The sequence below is a fragment of the Convolutriloba macropyga genome, chromosome 7 (assembly GCF_964194025.1).
Source record: "Convolutriloba macropyga chromosome 7, txConMacr16.3, whole genome shotgun sequence".
Taxonomy (NCBI): domain Eukaryota; kingdom Metazoa; phylum Xenacoelomorpha; order Acoela; family Convolutidae; genus Convolutriloba; species Convolutriloba macropyga.
This window is the reverse complement of record NC_134474.1, coordinates 35,584,821-35,604,320: the sequence shown is the minus strand read 5'-3', so window position 1 is coordinate 35,604,320 and position 19,500 is coordinate 35,584,821. Positions and strand designations below refer to the sequence as shown.

General features: G+C 35.7%; 1 protein-coding gene and 1 long non-coding RNA gene across 2 annotated transcripts in view; one reads left to right on the top strand and one right to left on the bottom strand.

The window, feature by feature from the left end:
* Positions 1–268: 268 nt before the first annotated feature.
* Positions 269–7,922, bottom strand: LOC142342233 (uncharacterized). The gene is made up of 3 exons (XR_012759158.1): positions 7,286–7,922; positions 2,477–2,620; positions 269–350 (listed from the first exon to the last, which is right to left on the bottom strand). It is a non-coding gene; the product is annotated as an uncharacterized LOC142342233 (long non-coding RNA).
* Positions 7,923–12,356: 4,434 nt separating this feature from the next.
* LOC142342230 (glutamate receptor ionotropic, NMDA 3A-like) overlaps positions 12,357–19,500 on the top strand; it is a 95,832-nt gene continuing 88,688 nt past the window's right edge. Inside the window, exon 1 of the mRNA XM_075393489.1 lies at positions 12,357–12,550. Coding sequence (XP_075249604.1) covers positions 12,371–12,550 — 180 coding nt within the window. The 5' untranslated portion in view covers positions 12,357–12,370. The remainder of the gene's footprint in view (positions 12,551–19,500) is intronic.

The window sequence follows — 19,500 nt, the reverse complement described above, 5'->3', positions numbered from 1 at the left end:
CAAAGTAATCAAAATTTATGTTAAACCATAGATTGAGCTGGGATCGCTAATGACGCACAGCACATAATAAAAGTTACAGAAGTTTCTATGAAGAGCTGAACATTAGGCAAATAATAGAAAAGTTAGCTTGTCTTTGCAAAACAGGTGGCGCCTCAATTCCAAAGCATGCTCGTTTTGAAAGCTTTATAATTAACATGATAATTTTGATTGCAATAGTATGAAAAAGAGCAGCATAGAAAATTCACATGAGACAACTCCATGACAAATTAGCAGTCAGATATTTTGTGTAAAATATAAAGAGCTCAGCTTTCTTCTTCACATCTTGAGAGAGGGGTTTCTATGTGACAACACTGAAATAAAAAGAAAAATTTGTTAGCTTCAATTAGTCTGAACTCTAAATGAAAAATCACTTAGGAAAGTTGTAATACGTTGATGCTGTGGTTTTGGGTTTAAAACTGCGGGAAGGATTTTAGTTTTTTTTTCGAGCATCATATCTGAAATAATCAATTTCCGAAAAACAATTTCAAATCTGATAGAACCAGATAAGTTACACACAAGAAGAGCCAAAAAAGACAATAAACTTGTGTAGAGACCAATTCAGATCCCTTAATTGCTTTTCATTCTGACAGAAATGCGATCAAGAAGGGGAAAAGAATTTAAATATGGTTGTTATATTTGTTTCCCTAAAAAATATCGTTAAAGCTATTAAAAACATTGAGAGATGGAAGAATTGAAATCCAAATGGTTCTATAATGTTTTTTGAACCTCAAAGTATCTATCAACGCCAAAAGGGAAACACAGCAAGATTGAAGGAAACATATCAGAAAAGGAGAATAAAAATTGAAACTTTCTATTTTGAGAAAAGCTCATTTCTTAGGAGGTGATCTTCATGCGTATAAATGAAACTGAACAAGAAACCGCTCTTTTTTAATACTAATTGTCATATCGTTAATGATAATCAGGCAAGCCACCAAATGAACAGCGCGCCACTATGAATAGGAGAACTAGAAAGAGTCGACAAACTGAAATCGAAAAATTGTTTTCAAAGTCAAAAAAGTAATCAGAATCATATTAGTGATGCACACAGTTGAAGCTAAGCACTAATGGAACTAACTTGTTATGTTGTTTTTTAGTAACAGTTGTGTAGAAATCTGATATCACATTTTCTGTTAGTTGGTGTCACCCTCAAATTTGACTTCCAATTGACCTCAAAATCATCAGAAGTTAGGAAGGGTTCTCTAAAACAGAGTGCACCCAAAAGCCATTTAGAGTATTTGAAAATAGAAAGGAATATAAGTTGACTGAGAACTTGTTAGGGCTCCTAACAACTCATTTCTGTTGCCTTTTTATTGAGTGACACAACTATGAGAAAAATTCAATAGTAGTATAAAAAAGGGAACAAATTTGAAAATCGTCAGAAAAGGTGTCAACGATTTTTCAAATTCAGTGTAGTCCGAAAAAGAACAAAATGCAAAATGATTCGTTTTTGATTGCTGTTCTGTCATTTTTGCAAGCGTACAAAATGTAATCTATTAGTACAGCTTAAACTTTCCCTTAGTTTGAATTCAATTTTTTAAAAAATTTTTTGATTTTTCAACAATTTTCTTGACAATTAACCACTACTAAAAAGAGATCAAATGATTTTCTCCCTGTTTGTCAACAAATAAACAAAGGTTTAACAAAAGAACGGAAAAGTGGATTAAAAATAGGTTAGCACAGGTGAGAGAGGGGTAAAAAATTCTAAAAACGACTGAAAATTTACTGAACATTTGTCGCAAATTGTTTTCTTAAAAAAAGTGTCTTTTTTTTCTGTAGACATTGATAAAAAAATACGATACTTGTTTTTCAAAGATACTCTCGAAAAAACAGCTGATTGTCGTAAATGACTCAATTTTAGCTTAAATTTTAGCTAATTCTGATTAAATTAGTTTAAAAATTAGTTTAAATTGGCTTAAATTGTTTGTGGAAAATGGTGAAATAAATTTTCCAATAAGGCAAAATTCCTTCAATTGTATTGAAGTTCTAGACGGAGTTAGCTTCAAATTATATATATACCACATATACTAGCATGAGATGCCCTCAAAAAACCAAAAATTGTCTGAAGAAAAAATGTAGGGCGAGCATAAAGTTCTCCCATTTTTTCAAAAAATGTGGGAACAAAAATCTTAGTTGATGCTATCTGTAAAAGGCATTCTACTTTAACCTACATTAATTACTCCTATTTTATATTTATTATCATCCAGATAATATCGCTATTGTTAAGTTAGTTCAAAATAATTTTTCGAGCATACATTATTGCCAGATTTTTCCGTTTGGAGACGCGTTGTTAAAGGCTGGCGTAATTTTGCAGCTTTGACGTTTTTCTTGTAACTACATCATATTTTGCAGTTTTGCACCCTAATTCAAGGCTTTTTGCACCTCAACTTGCATCAGGTTTTTAAACGAGGACTCGTTGATCAAAAATGTTATCACAAACCCTGGAAACGGCAAGGCTTCTTTCCAACTCTAGCAAAGCGATATTGCTTCTTGGCTTCTCCCAAAAACTGTACTCGGGAAATATTTCTATATGTTTGATCTTGTAATGAGATTTCCGTGCATGCTCGTTGCTGAAATCACCCACCTTCAACACAATAACAAAGTACTGTTAATTGTCATAAAACTTGAAGGCTCACTATTGCCCGATTAATTTGTTTGCCAAAATTTTATTAAGGTGAAATCATTTAGCAATTGGAACACATGCATTACAGCGCACTGTTGGTGTTGATTGCATGCACTTAAAGAAGTAGAGTATAGCTGACGAAACAATTTTCTTTGAAGCTAGTATAAACTTTTTTATGTCTTTGTATTAAGAAATCTGCCAGAAATATAGAGTAAAGAAAACTAGTTGCAGAACGAAGATTTTTTTAATGCAATTTAATCAACGTCGGGAGCCCAGGTATAAAACAATTTAAAAAGACCGATATTACATTTCTATATTATTGAAATCGTTTTGGCTTCAGAGAGTATTCACATGTTTTAGTTTGGGTGAAATCAATTATCCGAAAGCAAAAATCAGAGAGCAGCTGCTTAAAAGAAAAAGCCCTAAAGTTGACCTTCGATATGAAAAGAAAAAAGCTCAGCAAAAATAATTATTTTATGCAGATGTCATAAGCCGGTTTGTTTTCCTTGAGAAAAGCGTCACATCAAGGAATCAATTGAGCAAAAATGAGGAGCTAATTCAAACTTTAACAAAGGAAAGTAATCTTAAAACGTAACTTTGCTAAAATTATGTACTATTTTGAAAGTGATTTCTTCATGATACCTCTGGAAGTTTTAGAGAAATCACCTTACTGCAGACTGTCCAAGGCTCACTAGTGTTGTAGATGCACGTTGAAAAGGTCAAAAAGTCTTATCGTATCAGAGGCAATGAATTTTGGTGAAAATTAATCATTACCTGAGATTTTTTTCGGGTTGTATAATTTTGCGTTACGTGGAAAAAATTTAGTAAACTCGTTTTTTCGTACAAAACGTATCCAAGTATCGTTATGACTTGGATAAATTCATTGACGCGATACTACATTTTGTTATATCAAAGGCCGCGTGTGAGTCGCTCAATGCAATTATCACTTAATGAAATTCCAATGCGTAAGCTAACATGGGTCAAATTAGATTATTTAAGGATATTGGAGTCTTCTTATGAAAATGATTTTACATTACCTTTTAATTGTTCCGACCCCACTTGTGGGGGGGGGGGGGGGAGGAACTATATACTCAAATAAGTTTTTTTTGTTCAGACAATTTTGGCCGATCGATATATTCATCGTAGAGAAATGTGAGTGGTATCATTAAAATGCTCATCCAGCGTAAAATTCGAAATTAAAATGACTTTTTTGAATTTTGTCTTTTTTTCGAGGAGTTATCGGGGTTTAAAATTTCATGTGGACAAGGGAAATTCGGTTCACTTTTGTTCACTTTTACCGAAATTTTTGTTGAACTAACATTTTTCTATAAAAAGTTTACTTCGAAATTACCTTTCACGCCACAACATAAATAAGTTTTCTCTTCCTAATTGGCGAAAGGCATTAAAAAGACTAGTTCATAGGGAAGTTTATTATAAAAAAATCGAATTCTATTTCAGAGATCTTTTCTTAAAATATTTTGCATATTTTTTTTGTTTTTTCAAGTCACCTAGAGAATAGTCACTTTTCATATTGAAGTTACATTAAGAACAAACCTCATTTTCAATCAAATGGATCTCAACGAACAAAAAAATTATTTCCAAGGAATTGCTCATTTTTTTGGATTGGTATCTCAGTATTCGTTATTTTAAATTTTTGAATTTCTTTTTGAGGTTTTATTAAATTTTTGGAATCCTATGGCAAAAACTCGTTGACTAAGAGTGCAATAGGTTTCGTAATGAACATTAGGTGAACCTATCTAGTGCTTTGAGGGGACAGCTAAGGTCTGTTAAGACTTTGAAAATAAATTAAATTTTTTTTTTATTATCAACTAATCATAAACTTATTTTTGTGAATTGTAAGTCAATATCAGCAATATCAGGACCCTCCTCCTTCCTACTGAAAACAAAATTATTCTCGCTAGCGGTTTTGTCTTCGAACTATTGGTTATTTGACTTCAATGCCACAAGGTTTCAAATTTTTAAAATAGTTTTTGGACATATCGTATGGTTGGTTTCTTTTGAAATTTTATCACGTTATCCTAATTTTGATGGCTCCCGTTGTTTTGGCGAAGACTCTCAATTGATCATAGATGAAGTTTTCGGAGAAGAAAACTTATGGTTTAAATAGTTTCAACATTTTCTTCTCGCACTTATCTACAGAATTTTTGGTTTTTATTTGTAGTTGTTTTTTTCAAAGTCATGAGACTTATTGTGATCTCTTATTGATTACCTATGCATGATAAACATCTTTGTCTTCAAATCAAGGCTTTACTGAGCGTTTTTACTGTCTGCCGTTGAAAGCTATTAAATTTAAAGGCTGTTAAGACTTTGAAAAAATTGTTTTGAATTTTTTCTTAACGTAATTCAATCTTATGTTTATTTTCGTGAACTGTAAGTCAATGCCAGTAATTACAGAAACATTTTTTTCTACTTCAACAAAAATTTTTATCTAGTTGACGGCTTTATCTTCTAAGTAATGGTTATATGAATTCAATGCCACAAGATTTAAATTTTTTTTCGTTTTTGGACATTTCTTTTTTCTGGTTCCTTTTGAAATCTTTTCCTGTTATCCTACTAATTTTAATGGCTCCCATTGGCTTAGAAAAGAAGTTCAATGGATGAGAGCTAAAGTTTTCATAGAAAAACTTATGGTTTAAATAGCTTCGACACTTTCTTCTCGCACGTTTTTTTCGTGAATTTTTGGTTTTTGCCTGGATTTGTTGTTTTTTTCTTCATATTCATTAGACATATTGTGATTTTCTATTGACTACCTATGCATAAAAACATCTTTGTACTCAAATCGTGGCATAACTGAGCGTATTTTATGACTCCTGTTGAAAGCCATTGATTTTATTGGCTGTTAATTCTTTTAAAATAACTGTAAGTCAGTCTCAGTAATGACAAAACCCATTTTTTTCTAATTCAACAAATTTTTATCTAGTTGGCGGTTTATCTTCTAAATGTTGGTTTTTTGACTTCGGTGCACGAGTTTTCATAATTTTCTTTTGTTTTTTTGTATTTTTTGGTTAGTAATTTTGGTTCCTTTCGAAATCTTATTACATTATCGTAATATTGTTAGCTCCCAAGTTCCCATTGGCTTAAAGAAGACGTTCAATGGAGCGTAGAAAAGATTTTCAGAGAAAAACTTATGGTTTAAATGGCTGCGACACTTTCTTCTCGCACTTTTCTAATGAATTTTTTGTATTTTACCTGTCTTTGTTTATATTTTCATAGTCAACGACATGTTGTGATGTCTTATTGTTAAGTTTTGAATGACAAGCAATCTTGTTTTCACATCTAGGCAAAAGTTAGCGTGTTTAATGGCTTCCGCTAAAAGCTATGGAATTTTATGACGTTGATACCATGAGTTTTCTCGAAAATTTCGTCGTCCTAATGTATTTTTCATTGCCATACGACGTATTGTGATCTGTGAATGATCACCTGTGAATGTAAAATTTTATTGAAAAATATTATTGCCTTCCCATCGAGGAAGAACTTAGAGCGTTTATTCAATTCCATCGGAAGCTATTGGATTTAATGGCTTTGATACTACTGGTTTTCAAAAAAACTTCGTAGTTTTATTATAATTGTTTAACTTGGTTGTGTTTCAAGCATTTTGGAAAAATGAAAATAATCCCCTTGCTTCATGTAAATTAATTGAAAATAGAAAAGTTTTTACTGAAAAGTTTCTTCTCTAAGGGCTTTGACACACTTAATTTTTTTCAATTTGCTGTTTTTGCTTTTTTTATTTTTTATGTAGCCGTAAAAAGCTGAGCGGTCTCACAATATTGTAATTGTCAATTTAATAAATGTTGTTAACCGAAGCGGTCAGTTTATAGCGATTAGTCTCAAAAAGTTTATGTTATTATACAATTTCAAAGATTTTCCAAACTTTTCAGTTTTTGTTGTTCTTTTCGTCAATTTGTAACTTATTCTCGTCATTGAGAGGTACCATCCAACTCCTTGAATTTCAATAACTAACATGTCTTCTGATATCATGTCTTAACTGATGTTTGGTGGGCAAGATGCGTTTTCTTAAAAATTTTGTGAGTGGTGTATTTGTGTTTCTCTTTCTCTTCTTTTAGCACTTTTTCAGGTAAAGCAGATCCCAATGATTTTCAAAAGTAACCCAAATGAACTTACTTATTCTTTCAGTGTAGTTTTAGCTGAATTAGCATAAATAAAAGTTGAAATAAAATTACATAATGTTCAGATAATAGCTATTGATTTTAATGGCCTCAATAATTTGTGTTTTTGCAAATTGTTCGTAAATTTTTGAGATTTCTGCGTCTTTTGTCCGTTCCTATGACTTAGTCTATCCAGACAGTTTGCATTGGTTTCATAATTACTTTTTAGTAAATTTATCAAGAATTGATTCGTTATAAGCTAAGAATCTTTTTGACTTTTGAAATTATTTGGTTTAAAAAATGCTGAGGCAAAAAAAGATAAAGTCGAAATCCAATTTGATATGCTTTCTCCCATGTATTGAAATTGCAAAACAATACACTTAATAATCTGAGTAACTACCCTCTTAAACGGGCCGATACGACTCTTGTAACGTACGGTTATCGCATATGCGAGTCTGGTCATTTACTTAAAATATTTCATTTTTTAGAGGCAACATACCTCTACAAAAATTGAGTTTGTAGTTTCGTTGTAGACACAGGTGGCTGTAGTCAATATCCACTTGGTATCCACTACTGCTCCTCCGCAAAATTTAGGACCACTGACTGATGCAACAGAAACGTAAAATCGTCTGTTACGACTTCGAACGCCATTTATTATGCTAGATTGTAGTTTATTATGTAAATTTAAGGGGTTGGGTTTTATAAATGAAGCTGTTTTAGAAAAACTAAGCGCTGATAGTTTAATAAAAATTAATAGAAATAATAGTTTTTTCATTTTTAATGAAAAATTTTAAGTTTGAAAGATCGAAAATCTTTATGTACTTCAGCAGAATCAGTCGCTGAGACTACGTATTATTGAAAACAATTAGGAATGAGTAGTCGATCACTCAAAAGTTGATTTGTAATTTTGTTCACAAATGTAAATGTGCAGATTGTTTATTTCCAATCATAGGTTCAGCGATCCAGGAGAGTCTATGTATACTCATAAGCAACATTATGTTTGTTTTCGTTTTGAATTAATCAGGTGTCAAACTGTTGTGACATGAAGGCAGCTTGGTGGTGATTTTAATAAGGTCAAAAAGTTTTGTGAGTCAAATGTAACCTCAATTTGGGGGTCAATGTCAACGCTTCTCTGCGAATTTAATTACAATAAATTTACTACCAACTATAATGATATAAATATAACTTAATTGATACGTTCCCCCCCCCAACTCATCGTTAATTGAACTGTACACTTACCCTACACACATTGGCATGGTAACTCTATATCTGACTTTGGAAATCTAGTGTTCTTCTTGTTTTTGATTACTCTTTTTTTAAAAAAAATAATCAATTGAATGAAAAACAATACTGCAAAACTTCAATTAGGCTGGTGGAAAAAATACCATGTGGTGTTCATATCCAATTTTTTAATCAAAAAAATGCGTAGAAATTTAATGTAGTCCCTTTTTTCTCTCTTTTTATTGGGTTTCAGCAGCAACTAACTGAAGAGTAGATACATTACATTTTTCAGCGTTTGCTGAAACATTATCTGGCTGCTGATTCTGCAGGTTTGCAGATCCAGAAAAGCAATGCCAGATGAATTGTTTTTTTGTTTCTCATTTGTTGTCTCTTTTTTCTCATTTCTCTCTCTTTCTCTATCTGTATATATTTATATGTATGTATGTATGTATGTATGTATGTATGTATGTATATATATATATATATATATATATATATATATATATATATATATATATATATATATATGTATATATATATTTATATTGTTGTACTGCTACATACAACAAAAAAACTATACTTTTAGTGCTATCTGAACCTTGCTGCGGTACTAAGTATTTGTCGAAATAAGGAATCAATAAATCGGACAACCCCAGCCGACAAGAAGTTTAAACCACCACTATAAAAGCAGTATTTTTATAGTAGACTCGCCTGTTCTATCTCTGTGGGAAATTTGGAAACTTTCGTCCCTTCATGGACTGTTAGTGCAGTGCTTGTTTCTTTTTGCTTATCGCGCAAGGCCAAATTTTGCATTGTTTTTTTTTTGTTTTTTTGCTGTTATCAGTAGTCATTATACTGTTTGTTTTTCTGCAAAGTTCAATTCATCGGGCATAAACACTCCCTTAGTATTAAAACGACAAAAATTCGTTCATTTTATTTGTTTTCTTTAAATGTTCTTTTGGTGATTCAGATATTGCCCATACTTTAATTCTGAAGAATTTATTCTGTAGCAGACCTGTCCACGCAAGACAAATATTTGGATGCAAGGAAACCATAACAGAATAGGAAGATTTGTTTAAGTCAACAAAAGAACAACTAATATTAACAAACTGGAAATTTTGGCAATTTTTTCAAATCTGGGACGAGATAGTGGTATATAGTAGTAGTGGTATATACAAATTAATTTCATATAAATAAGCGCTACCTGATGCAATCCTGCTATGCTTTTTCCTTTTTATAAGTTGACATAGTGAATCAAACAATCAGACTAAGCCGGTCAGCAAGAAGTGTAAACAGTCACTTAAAAGCAATAGAAGTTTAGCTGCTGTCGAGGCAGTAGAGCAGTAAAAAATTTTTGTTCTCAATTTGGACGGTGATGTTCAGTTCATCAGTCTTTTTACTATGTTTTCCTATTGAAAACGCCAAAATGAGCGTTGATTTCATCAGTTTGCAAAAAAAGTTTTTTGGTAAGGATTGTTCCCTTAATTTGATTCCTGCAGATTAATAAACTACTGCTGCTCCTGACGTCTCCACACAAGACCTATTACTGGATTCAGCAAAACGAAACAAGAACAGAATGAGTTGTGCTCGTCAATCAGAAAATAACTCACAAAAACTAACTGGAAATATTCAATTTTCTCGGTTTTGGGATCAGCTGTAGTAGTGGTAGATACAAAACAAAACTCATGACATTTGAGTGGTATTCGATTCAATCCTGCTGTGCTATTGCCTTAGTATATGTTGAAGTAGAGAATGAACCAATCAGAGAAAAGCCAGCCGGCAAGAATTTTAAACAATCACTAAAAGAAGCATTAGATTTGTAGCCGCAGTAAAGCAGTAAAATTCATTGTTCTTTTTTTTTTATTTTCCTATTGAAAGCGCGAAAATGAACCTTGATTTCATATGTTTGCAAAACTAGTTTTTTGGTGGGGCCAATTTTTTCCGTACTCTGGTTTCTGTAGAATAACAAACTTTTGGTGCAGCACAGATGTCCGCACCAGACCAATAACTGTATGCAACAAAATGACACAAAAACAGAAAGTCTTGTGTTTGTGAAACAGAAATAGCTCACAATAACAAACAGGAATACTCAATTTAATCAAAATTTGGAGTAGTGCTAGATACAAAGCGGTATTCGTGTCTTTTAAGTGCTATTTGATGCAATACTGCTGTGCTTTTGCATTTTTATATGTTGAAATAAAGAATCAACGAATCAAATTAAGACAGCAGTTAAAACTGTAAACAATCACTAAAAACAGTAGATTTACAGTAGAATAGCTTTTTCTACTGTGAAGATACAATGTACTGGCCGGCAATTCAATCCCAGCTACAGAGCAATAGCCGGAAAAAACAACAAGCTAAGGTGATTGCGGCGGCTAAATAGAAAACCATAATTATAAAGCAGTGAGATTTAATTTTTTCATGCTTGCTCACTGCAGTAACACATACAAGTTTCAGCTACAATAGATAGTGATTGCAGTAACTAACTAAATACCTGATTCCAAGACATTATGCGCTCACATTCTTCAATATATATATATATATATATATATATATATATATATATATATATATAGATATATATATGTAAGTATGTATATAATTATATATATACATATATATATATATATATATATATATATATATATATATATATATATATATATGTATAATAGAATGAAAATAGAAACAGACGCTTGGAAATGAATAAAAATTTGAGAATCTCTTTATTGTTAGACCGATAAACCAAGAAATGCTTATGAGCTATAGTAAATCTCTGTGAATGTTTTCCGAGAGGTATGTCTCGAGAGATTAGATCTGTGTATCATTTCTCTTCAATGCTTCGAGAAGATGAAGAATACTTTGAGAAAGTCTACTTCTAGTTTGACAAATATATTTTATACAACCGTGCGTGCTGTTACGTCATTTAGTGTTATGTAGAAACAATGGCAAAAATCTTGATCCTTGTTGTTTTCTGATATTTGTTTCTCAACACAGGTCAGATAAACAAGAATAAATTGTTTGTTTGTTTTTCGTTCCTGTAGGCAAATTTTAATATGGCGCTCCTTCATGTAAAAAACACACTTTATAAAGCACTTTACAACAATGGACAATATTTTGAATTGAAGCCAATTTTTGAGACGTGACCAATAGCAAAGGAAAAAAATTATATAAATCAAAAGTTGAATCACAAGTCAAATAAATTGGTCCTACTATAAAGGCAGACCCAGGATTATTAAAGGATTATAACTTAAGGATTATAACTTAAGTCTTATTAAAGCCTTAAGTTATAAAGAGCTGGGGCTACTTATTTCTGCGCGCGAAGTAGGCTGACCTATATCTCTAAGACTAACCAACTCAGTAAAACACCGAAGACAAACTTCTATTAATACGGTGGTAATACAGTTTAGCACCGGAGTCAAATGTATACACATGGTGTATCTAAGCTAACAGACTGACTAGAGTTAGTGCAGCACGCGCTTTATATAAGAGAATAGTGTCTTCTCAGTCTCTGATTGGCTTGAGGTATACATCCAGTATTTCTACTGCTACAATATTTATTAAGGATTAAGATGTCTACGTTGTTATTAGAGTCAAACGATAACTAAAGCAACAAAAACAATTATGCGATAATAACATTTGGCATATTTTCATCTCAAAAAGCAGTCTTGAATGCAAAAGATGTTGACCGGGCCTCTTCACTGCACTGAATAGGTCCAGTTGATGAGCCCGGTAGGGATACCAGATAGTAGAGGATCACTAATCGAGCTTTCTACTGGGCTGTATTTATGAATCAATTTGACATAGAGTTTTTAATTACTTGGCCGGCTAACGAAGGTTTTTTGGGAGTTCTATCTAAGATAGAAATTGGGTATCACAATGAAGCAACTTCTGTGCAAATGATTTCCACGAATTCGGAGATCCCTCACATTCAGCCACCAGGTTAAGATTTTTCTAGCCTTTTTGGTTTCATACAGATTCTGAAACACCACTTTGAAACACCAACATGCAAATTTTAAAATCCCAGATTATACAATACAACATTTTCTAAATACAGTGCAGATATATTTCAATCATACAAAGATTGTTGTTTCAAGCAGCTTTACGGGACTCTGCTAAAAAAAATTCTGGCTTATATGTCGAACGGAAAAGTGGTTCTCGATTAATGCCAAATTTCTCAGTGACTTCATCAGAGTCACGTACCTTCTTCTAACTTCTGCGCTCTCTGCTGCTTATTGAATTCAAACTACCAAACTTTTTACTTCGTCGACTTTGAAAAAAAGAAATTGTACAATCGTGCTATGTTTAGAGAGCCTTCTTTAAGCGCTTCGATAATTGTGTTTTAGAGGGCTTTGCTGTGGAAATGAAGAAATATTTGAACTTGTTGATCTCTGTGAAGACAACTATGCAGAGCAACAGAGGTCAACAGCAAGGCAGAGTGAACCCTTTTGACCTTCAAAATGTCATTCACATTGCTCTCAATCTATCCGATCCGGAAGACGTTTCAAAACAGCTGACGTCACTACAGCCCTACTCTCACAAGGTCTGAAAACGTGTAAAAATGTTTTTAATAAATTTTACCACTACCCAACGGCTGATTTCGCCATCGCAAACTTACCAAACTGTGAAGCCGAACTGTTCAGTAACTTGGAGAGAGCGATAACAACCATGTGGTCATGTTTTTAATCAATTCTCTTTGCGACTACAACAGTTGCATGCTACACTTCTGGTACACTGCAACTGATTAGTCTGTCTTTTTCGGCCGGTGCTTTCTCGACACTCTTCGTATAACAACAGTGTTGAGAAAAGAGTGGCGGAAAAAGATAGTCTAATACCGAAGTAGAGTTTCGCCAGTTTCAGATTTTTGTAGTATTCAATGGGTGCTAACTCGTTTTTTCATCGGAAAGATATGCAACATTTGTTATCGCAACGCCAGTTTATTTAAAAGGCGTCTAACCCAAATCAGAGTTTTGCCACTGTTACAACTCTTTGTTCTATTCATTGGGCTTTTTTCGTCGAGTTTTTCCATCGATAAGTTATGCAACTGTCGTTATTGCAAGTAGACTTGATAAAAAAAATGTTTAGTTCATTCCCGGGAACTCAAATTCCAAATTAAAGCATTCTGCAAAATGATAACCGAAAAAAAACCACGTGTTTCAGAAGCTACATACGGTTGTACGTTTATTTGGGCGGGTTGCAATGTACGCGTATCGCTGTACATGTGTATGTATGTATAGGCTTGTGTTCATATCTCTGTGCGTGTGTATCTGTTTTTGTGCATGTGCGTATTTGTTTGTTTCTGTGTTTCTGCAGGTGTTTGTGTTTGTGCGTGTGTGTGTGGGGGGGGGGTGTTTGTGTGTGTGTGTATCTAAGTGTATGTGTGCCTGTGTTTATCTAAGTGTATGTGTGCGTGCGCGTGTGTATGTATGTGTGTTAGCGTGTTTGTGTTTGTGGGTGTGTGCTTGGGTGTGCGTTTGTGGGTGTATGCGTGCCTGCGTGTGTGAGAACTGAAATCTCAAATTAATGCAAATTTTGCATAATGATAACCAAAAAAGCCCCATGTGTTCGAGAAGCTTCATACGATTTTACGGTTATTTGGGTGGGTTTCACTGTGTGAGTGTCGGTGGACATGTGTATGTATGTATATTTTTGTGTTCATGTTTGTGTGCGTGTGCGTCTGTGTGTTTGCATGTGCGTGTTTGTTTGTTTTGTATGTTTTTCGCGCGCGTGCGTGTGTGTTTGTTTTTGTGTCTGTATGGGTATATGTGTTTGTGTTTGTGGGTGTTCTTGTTTGTGGCTATGTCGGTGTGTCTGTGTGTGTGCTTGCGTGTGTGTGTGTGTGTGTGTGTGTGCGTGTGTGTGTGTGTCTGTGTGTATGGGTGTGTTTGAGTGTGTGTATGTATGTGTGCGTTAGCGCGTGCTAGTTCGTGAAGGTTAGTTTGTGTGTTTGTCTGTTGGTGTGTGCGTGTGTTTGTGGTTGTGTGCCTGTGAGGTTATTTGGGTGAGTTTCACTGTGCAAGTGTCGCTCTACATGTAAATGTTTGTATATATTTCTTTGGAAGTGTGTGTGCGTGAGTGTCTGTGTGTGCGTGTGCGTGTGTGTGTTTGTGTGTATGTGTTTGTGTGTGTGTGTTTGTGCGTGTGTGTGTGTCTTTGTTTGTTTGTTTGTCTGTGTGTTTCTCAGTCTGTGTGTGTGTGTTTTTGCGTGTGTGCACGTGTCTGTTTTTTTTGTGTTCGTGGTTGTTTGTGTTTGTGTGTCTCGGTGTCTGTGTGCGCTTGAGTGTGTGTTTGAAAGTGTGCGTGTATGTTCGTGTGTGTGTGCGCGGGTGTTTGGGTGCGTATATGTGTGTTAACGTGTCTGTGTATGTATTTGTTGGTGAGTGCGTGTGTTTGTGTGTCTGTATGTGTGTTTGTTTGTGTGGTTGCGTTTGTGTTTGTGCGAGCGCAGGCGTGTGTGTGTGTTTGTGTATGTGCCTCTGTGTGTATGTGTGTGTCTGTGTGCTGTTGCTTCTGTGCGTGTGTTTGTCTGTGTATGTGTGTATGTAATTGTTCGTGTGTGTTTGTGTTTAAGTGTTTGTGTGTGTATTTGTGTGAATGTGTTTGTTTGTATGTGTGTATGCGTATCTGCGTGTCTGTGTGTGTCTTTGTCCGTATGTGTGTGTTCGTGTGTCTGTGTGTGTTTGTGTGAGTGTGTGTGTGTCTCTGTGTAAATGTTTGAAATTGTGTGTATATGTGTGTGCTTTTAAGTGCCTGTGTGTGCTGCTGCATGTGTGCGTGTGGTTATGTGCTTTTATTGTGTGTTTGCGTTTGTATGTGTGAGTGAGTGTGTTTATCTGCGTAACTATGAGTTCTTGTGTGCATGTTGTGTGTTTCCGTGTGTGTCTGTGTTTGTGTGTGTGTAGGTGTTTCTGTGTTTGTAGGTGTGTGTAGGTGTTTCTGTGTGTGTGCCTGTGTGTGTGGGTGTGTGTATTTGACGGTGTGTGGGTGTGTGTATTGTGAGTATGTGGGTGTGTGTGTCTTTGTGTGTGCTGGTGTGTTCGTCCGAGTGTAAGCGTGCGTGCTTGTGTGTCTCTGTGTGTGTTGTTGCATTTGTGCGTGTGTGTATGTTTTCTGCGTGTGTGTGTTTGTCTGGGTGTATATGTGCGTGTTTGATTTTGTGTGTGTGTCGTTGTCTTTGTGTTTGTGTGTTTATGTGTGTGAGTGTGTGTGTGTGCGTGTTTGTGTGTGTGTGTGTGTCTTTGTGTATGTGTGTGTGCCTGTATGTGTCTGAAGGTGTTGTTGCGTGTCTGTTTCTGTTGTTTTCTTGCGTGTTTGTGTCTGTGTGTGAAAGTGTGTCTGTGTGAGTGTTTGTATGCATGTGTGTGAGTGTGTGTGTTTGTGTGTGTTGTGTATTTGTATGTGTGTGTTTGTATGCGTGTGTTTGTGTCTGTGTGTATGTAGTTGTATATGTGTTTGTGTGTTTGTGTGTTTATGTTCCTGTATGGGTATTTGCGTGAGTGATTGTGTGAGTGCGTATGTGTGTGTGTGCGTGTGTGCGTGTTTGTGTGTCCGTGTGAGTATAATCGTGTGTGTTTGGGCGTGTATGTATGTATTTGTCTGTATATGTGTGTTTGCAGTATGGGTACTTTTTTGTGTGGGTGGTTTGGTGTTTGTGCGTGTGTGTCTGCGTGTGCGTGTGGGGGTTTGAGCTTGTGTGTGTGTGGGAACTCAAATCTCAAATTAAAGCTAAGTTTGCACAATAATGACCGAATTAAGGTCCATATGTTTCAGAATCTACATACGTGTGCAGGCCTATTTAGGTAAGTTTCATTGTGCAAGTGTCGCTCTACGTGGGTATATTTGCGTATGTGTCTGCGCATATGTGTGTGTGTGTGTGTGCGTGTGTGTCTGGGTGACCTTGTGTGTGTGTGTTTGTTTGTGTAAGTGTGTGTTTGTGTGTCTGTGTATGTATGTGTAGGTGTGTCTGTGTGTATATATGGGTGTGCATGTGTGTATGGTTGTGTGTATGTGACGGTGTGTGTTCGTGCGAGTGCAAGCGTGCGTGTTTGTGTGTCTCTGTGTGTGTTGTTGCGTTTGTGCTTGTGTGTGTGTGTTTTCTGCGTGTGTGTGTTGTCTGGGTGTATATGTGTATGTTTATTTGTGTGTGTGTGTGTTTGTGTGTCTGTGTCTATGTGTGTATGTGTTTGTGTGTTTATGTGTGTGAGTGTGCTTGTATGTGTTTGTGCGTGTGTGTGTGTTTGTGTGTGTCTGAGTGTGTTGTTGCGTGTGTGTTTCTGTGATTTTCTTGCGTGTTTCTGTCTGTTTTTGAAAGTTTGTCTGTGTGTGTGTGTATATGTGTGTGTGCGTGTGTGCGTGTTTGTGCATGTGTCCGTGAGTATGTGTTTGTGTGTATGTCTCTGTTCGTCCATGTGTGTATATCTGTCTGTCTTTGTGTCTCTGTGTTGTTATTCGTGTGTTTTTTGCGTGTTTGCGTCTGTGTTTATGTGGTTGTATATGTGTCTATGTGTATGTGTATTTATATGCCTGTATGGGTATGTGCGTGATTGAGTGTGTGAGTGCGTACGTGTGTGTGTGCGTGTGTGAGTGTTTGTTTGTTTGTATGTCCATTTGTGTATGTGCGTGTGTGTTTGTGCGTGTATGTTTGTGTCTCTCCTTGTATGTGTGTATGTATTGTGATTGTTTTTGTGTCTGTGTGGTTAGGAGTTTGTGTGTGTGTCTGCATGTGTGTGTGTAGGTGTGAGCTTGTGTGTGTGGGAACTCAAATCTCAAATTAAAGCAAAACTTGCACAATAATGACCGAAAATATGTCTTAACATATGTTTGCGAAGCTGCATACTGTTGCACGCCTATTTGGGTGCGTTTCATTGTGCGAGTGTTGCTCTACGTGGGTATGTTTGCATATGTGTCTGCGCATATATATGTGTGTGTGCGTGTGTGTCTGGGTGACCTTGTGTGTGTGTTTGTGTGTAATTGTGTTTGTGCGTGGTTTTGTGTGTGTATCTGTGTGTATGTGTTTATGCGTATGTATGCCTTTTGTGTTTGGTTGTGTATGTGTCAGTGTGTTTGTGCATGTTAGTGCGTGTGCTTGTGTCTGTGTAAATGAGTTTATGCGCGTTGCTATTTGTGGCTGTGTCCGTATGTGTGTGTGTGTTTGCGTATGTGTGTAATTGTTGGTGTGTATGTGTGTTCGTCTGTGTTTGTGCTAGTGTAATCGTGCGTGCTTGTGTGTCTCTCTGTGTGTTGTTCCCTTTGTGCATGTGTGTATGCTTTCTGCGTGTGTGTGTATCGGTTTGTGTGTGTGTGCGCTTGCGTGTTTGTTTGCATGTGTGGGTATATGTTTGTGAGAGTAAGCGCGTGGTGTGGGTATGTGTAGATTAACATGTCGGTGTGTGTAGCTGTGGGTGAGTTTGTGTATGTGTGTTTGTGTGTGGTTGGTTGCTTTTGTGTTTGTGCGAGTGCAAGCGTGTATGCTTGTGTTTTTGTGCGATCGGTTGTGTGCCTTTGTGTGTCTGCGTGTGTTTTTGCGTCTGTGCGTTTCTGTATATTTTTGCGTGTGTGTCTGTATTTATATATATACATATATATATATATATATATATATATATATATATATATATATATACATATATATATATATATATATATATATATAGATATTTATATATATATATATATATATATATAAATAAATATATATGTTTGTGTGTGTCTCTGTGTGTATGTGTGTGTGTTTCTGTGAGTCCTTGTGTGTGTGTTTTTTTCGTGTGTTTGTCTATGTGTATATGTGTAATTGTTCGTGCGTGTGTGTGTCTCTGTGTGTATGTGTGTGTTTGTGTGTGTATGTGTGTGAGTGAGTGTGTTTATCTGCGTATCTGTGTGTGCTTGTGTGCATGTTGTGTGAGTGGGTTTGAGTGTGTGTGTCTATGTTTGTTTGTGTGTGTTTGTGTGTGTATGTTTGTTTGTTTGTTTGTCTGTATGTGTGTTTGTGTGTGTTTGTGTGTCTGTGTGTATGTGTGTGTGTGTCTGTGTGTGTAAGTGTGTTGATTTGTCTGTGTATGTATGTGTGTGTGCCTTTATGTTTGGATGTGTGTATGTGATTGTTTTCGTGTGTGTGTGTGTGTAATTGCGGGTGTGTGGGTGTGCGTGTCTGATCGAGCGAGTGTAAGTGTCTATGTGCGTGTGTGCATGTTTTCTGCGTGCGTGTGTGTGAGTTTGTCTGTGTGTAAATGTGTGTGTTTGTTTTTGTGTGTGTCTGTGTTTATGTGTGTCTGTGATTCTTTGTGTATGTCTCTGAGTGTGTGTATGTGTGTTTGCGTGTATGTGTCTGAGTAAGTTGTTGCGTGTGTTTTTCTGTGGTTTTCGTGCGTGTTTGTGTCTGTGTGTGTGAATGTGTGTCTGTGTGTGTTTTTATGTATGCGGGTGCATGTGTGTGTGTGTGTATATATAGGTTTGTGCGTGTGTGCGTGTTTTTGCATGTGTCCATGAGTTTGTGTTTGTGTGTGTGTCTCTGTTCGTGTCAGCGTGTACGTCTGTCTGTCTGTGTCTCTCTATGTTGTTATTCGTGTGTTTTTTGCGTGTTTGCGTCTGTGTGTATGTGGTTGTATATGTGTCTGTGAGCATTTGCGAGACTAGTTGTTCGTGTTTGTGTGTGTGTGTGTGTCTGTGTTTGTATGTACTTGTGTTTGTGTGTGTGTGTTTGTTTTTGTGATGGTATGTGTGTGTATGTGTGTGTACGTGTGTATGTTTGTGTTTGTTTTGTCTGTGTAAATTTGTGTGTGTGTTTGTGTGTGTCTGCGTGTTATTGTGTTTTTGTTTTTTTGCGTGTTTGTGTCTGTGTTCATGTGGTTTTATACGCGTCTGTATATGCTTGTGTGTAAGTGTGTGTGTGTGTGTGAGTGCGTGTGTGTGTGACCGTGTGTGTGTTTATGTGTGTGTAATTGTGTTTTTACGTGGTTTTGTGTGTGTGTCTGTGTGTATGTGTATATGCGTATTGTTGCGCGTTTGTGTTTTGTTGTGTGTGTTTCAGTGTATGTGTGTTTGTGCGTGTACATGAGCTAGTGTAAATGAGTTTTTGGGTGTTGCTGTTTGTGGCTGTGTCCGTATGTGTGTGTGCTTGCGTGGGTAATTGCATTGTATGTATATATGTGTGTCTGTTTGTGTATTTGTGTTTGTGTTTGTTTATGTGTCTGTGTGTACATGTGTTTGTCTGTGTGTGTATTTGTATTTGTGTTTGTTTATATCTCTGTGTTTTTGTGTGTGTTTGTTATGTGTGTTTTTGAGTTTGTGTATGTGTTTCTGTATGTGTCTGTGTGTTTATGTTCGTGTAAGTTTGTGTGTATGTGTGTGTGTGTGTTTTATGTGTCCGTATGTGTGTTTGTGTGTGTGTGTTTCAGTGTTTGTCTGTGTCTGTGTAAGTATATATGGGTGTCCATGTGTGTATTTGTGTTTGTGTTTTTTGATGTGTCTGTGTGTATTTCTGTGTTTGTATGTCTG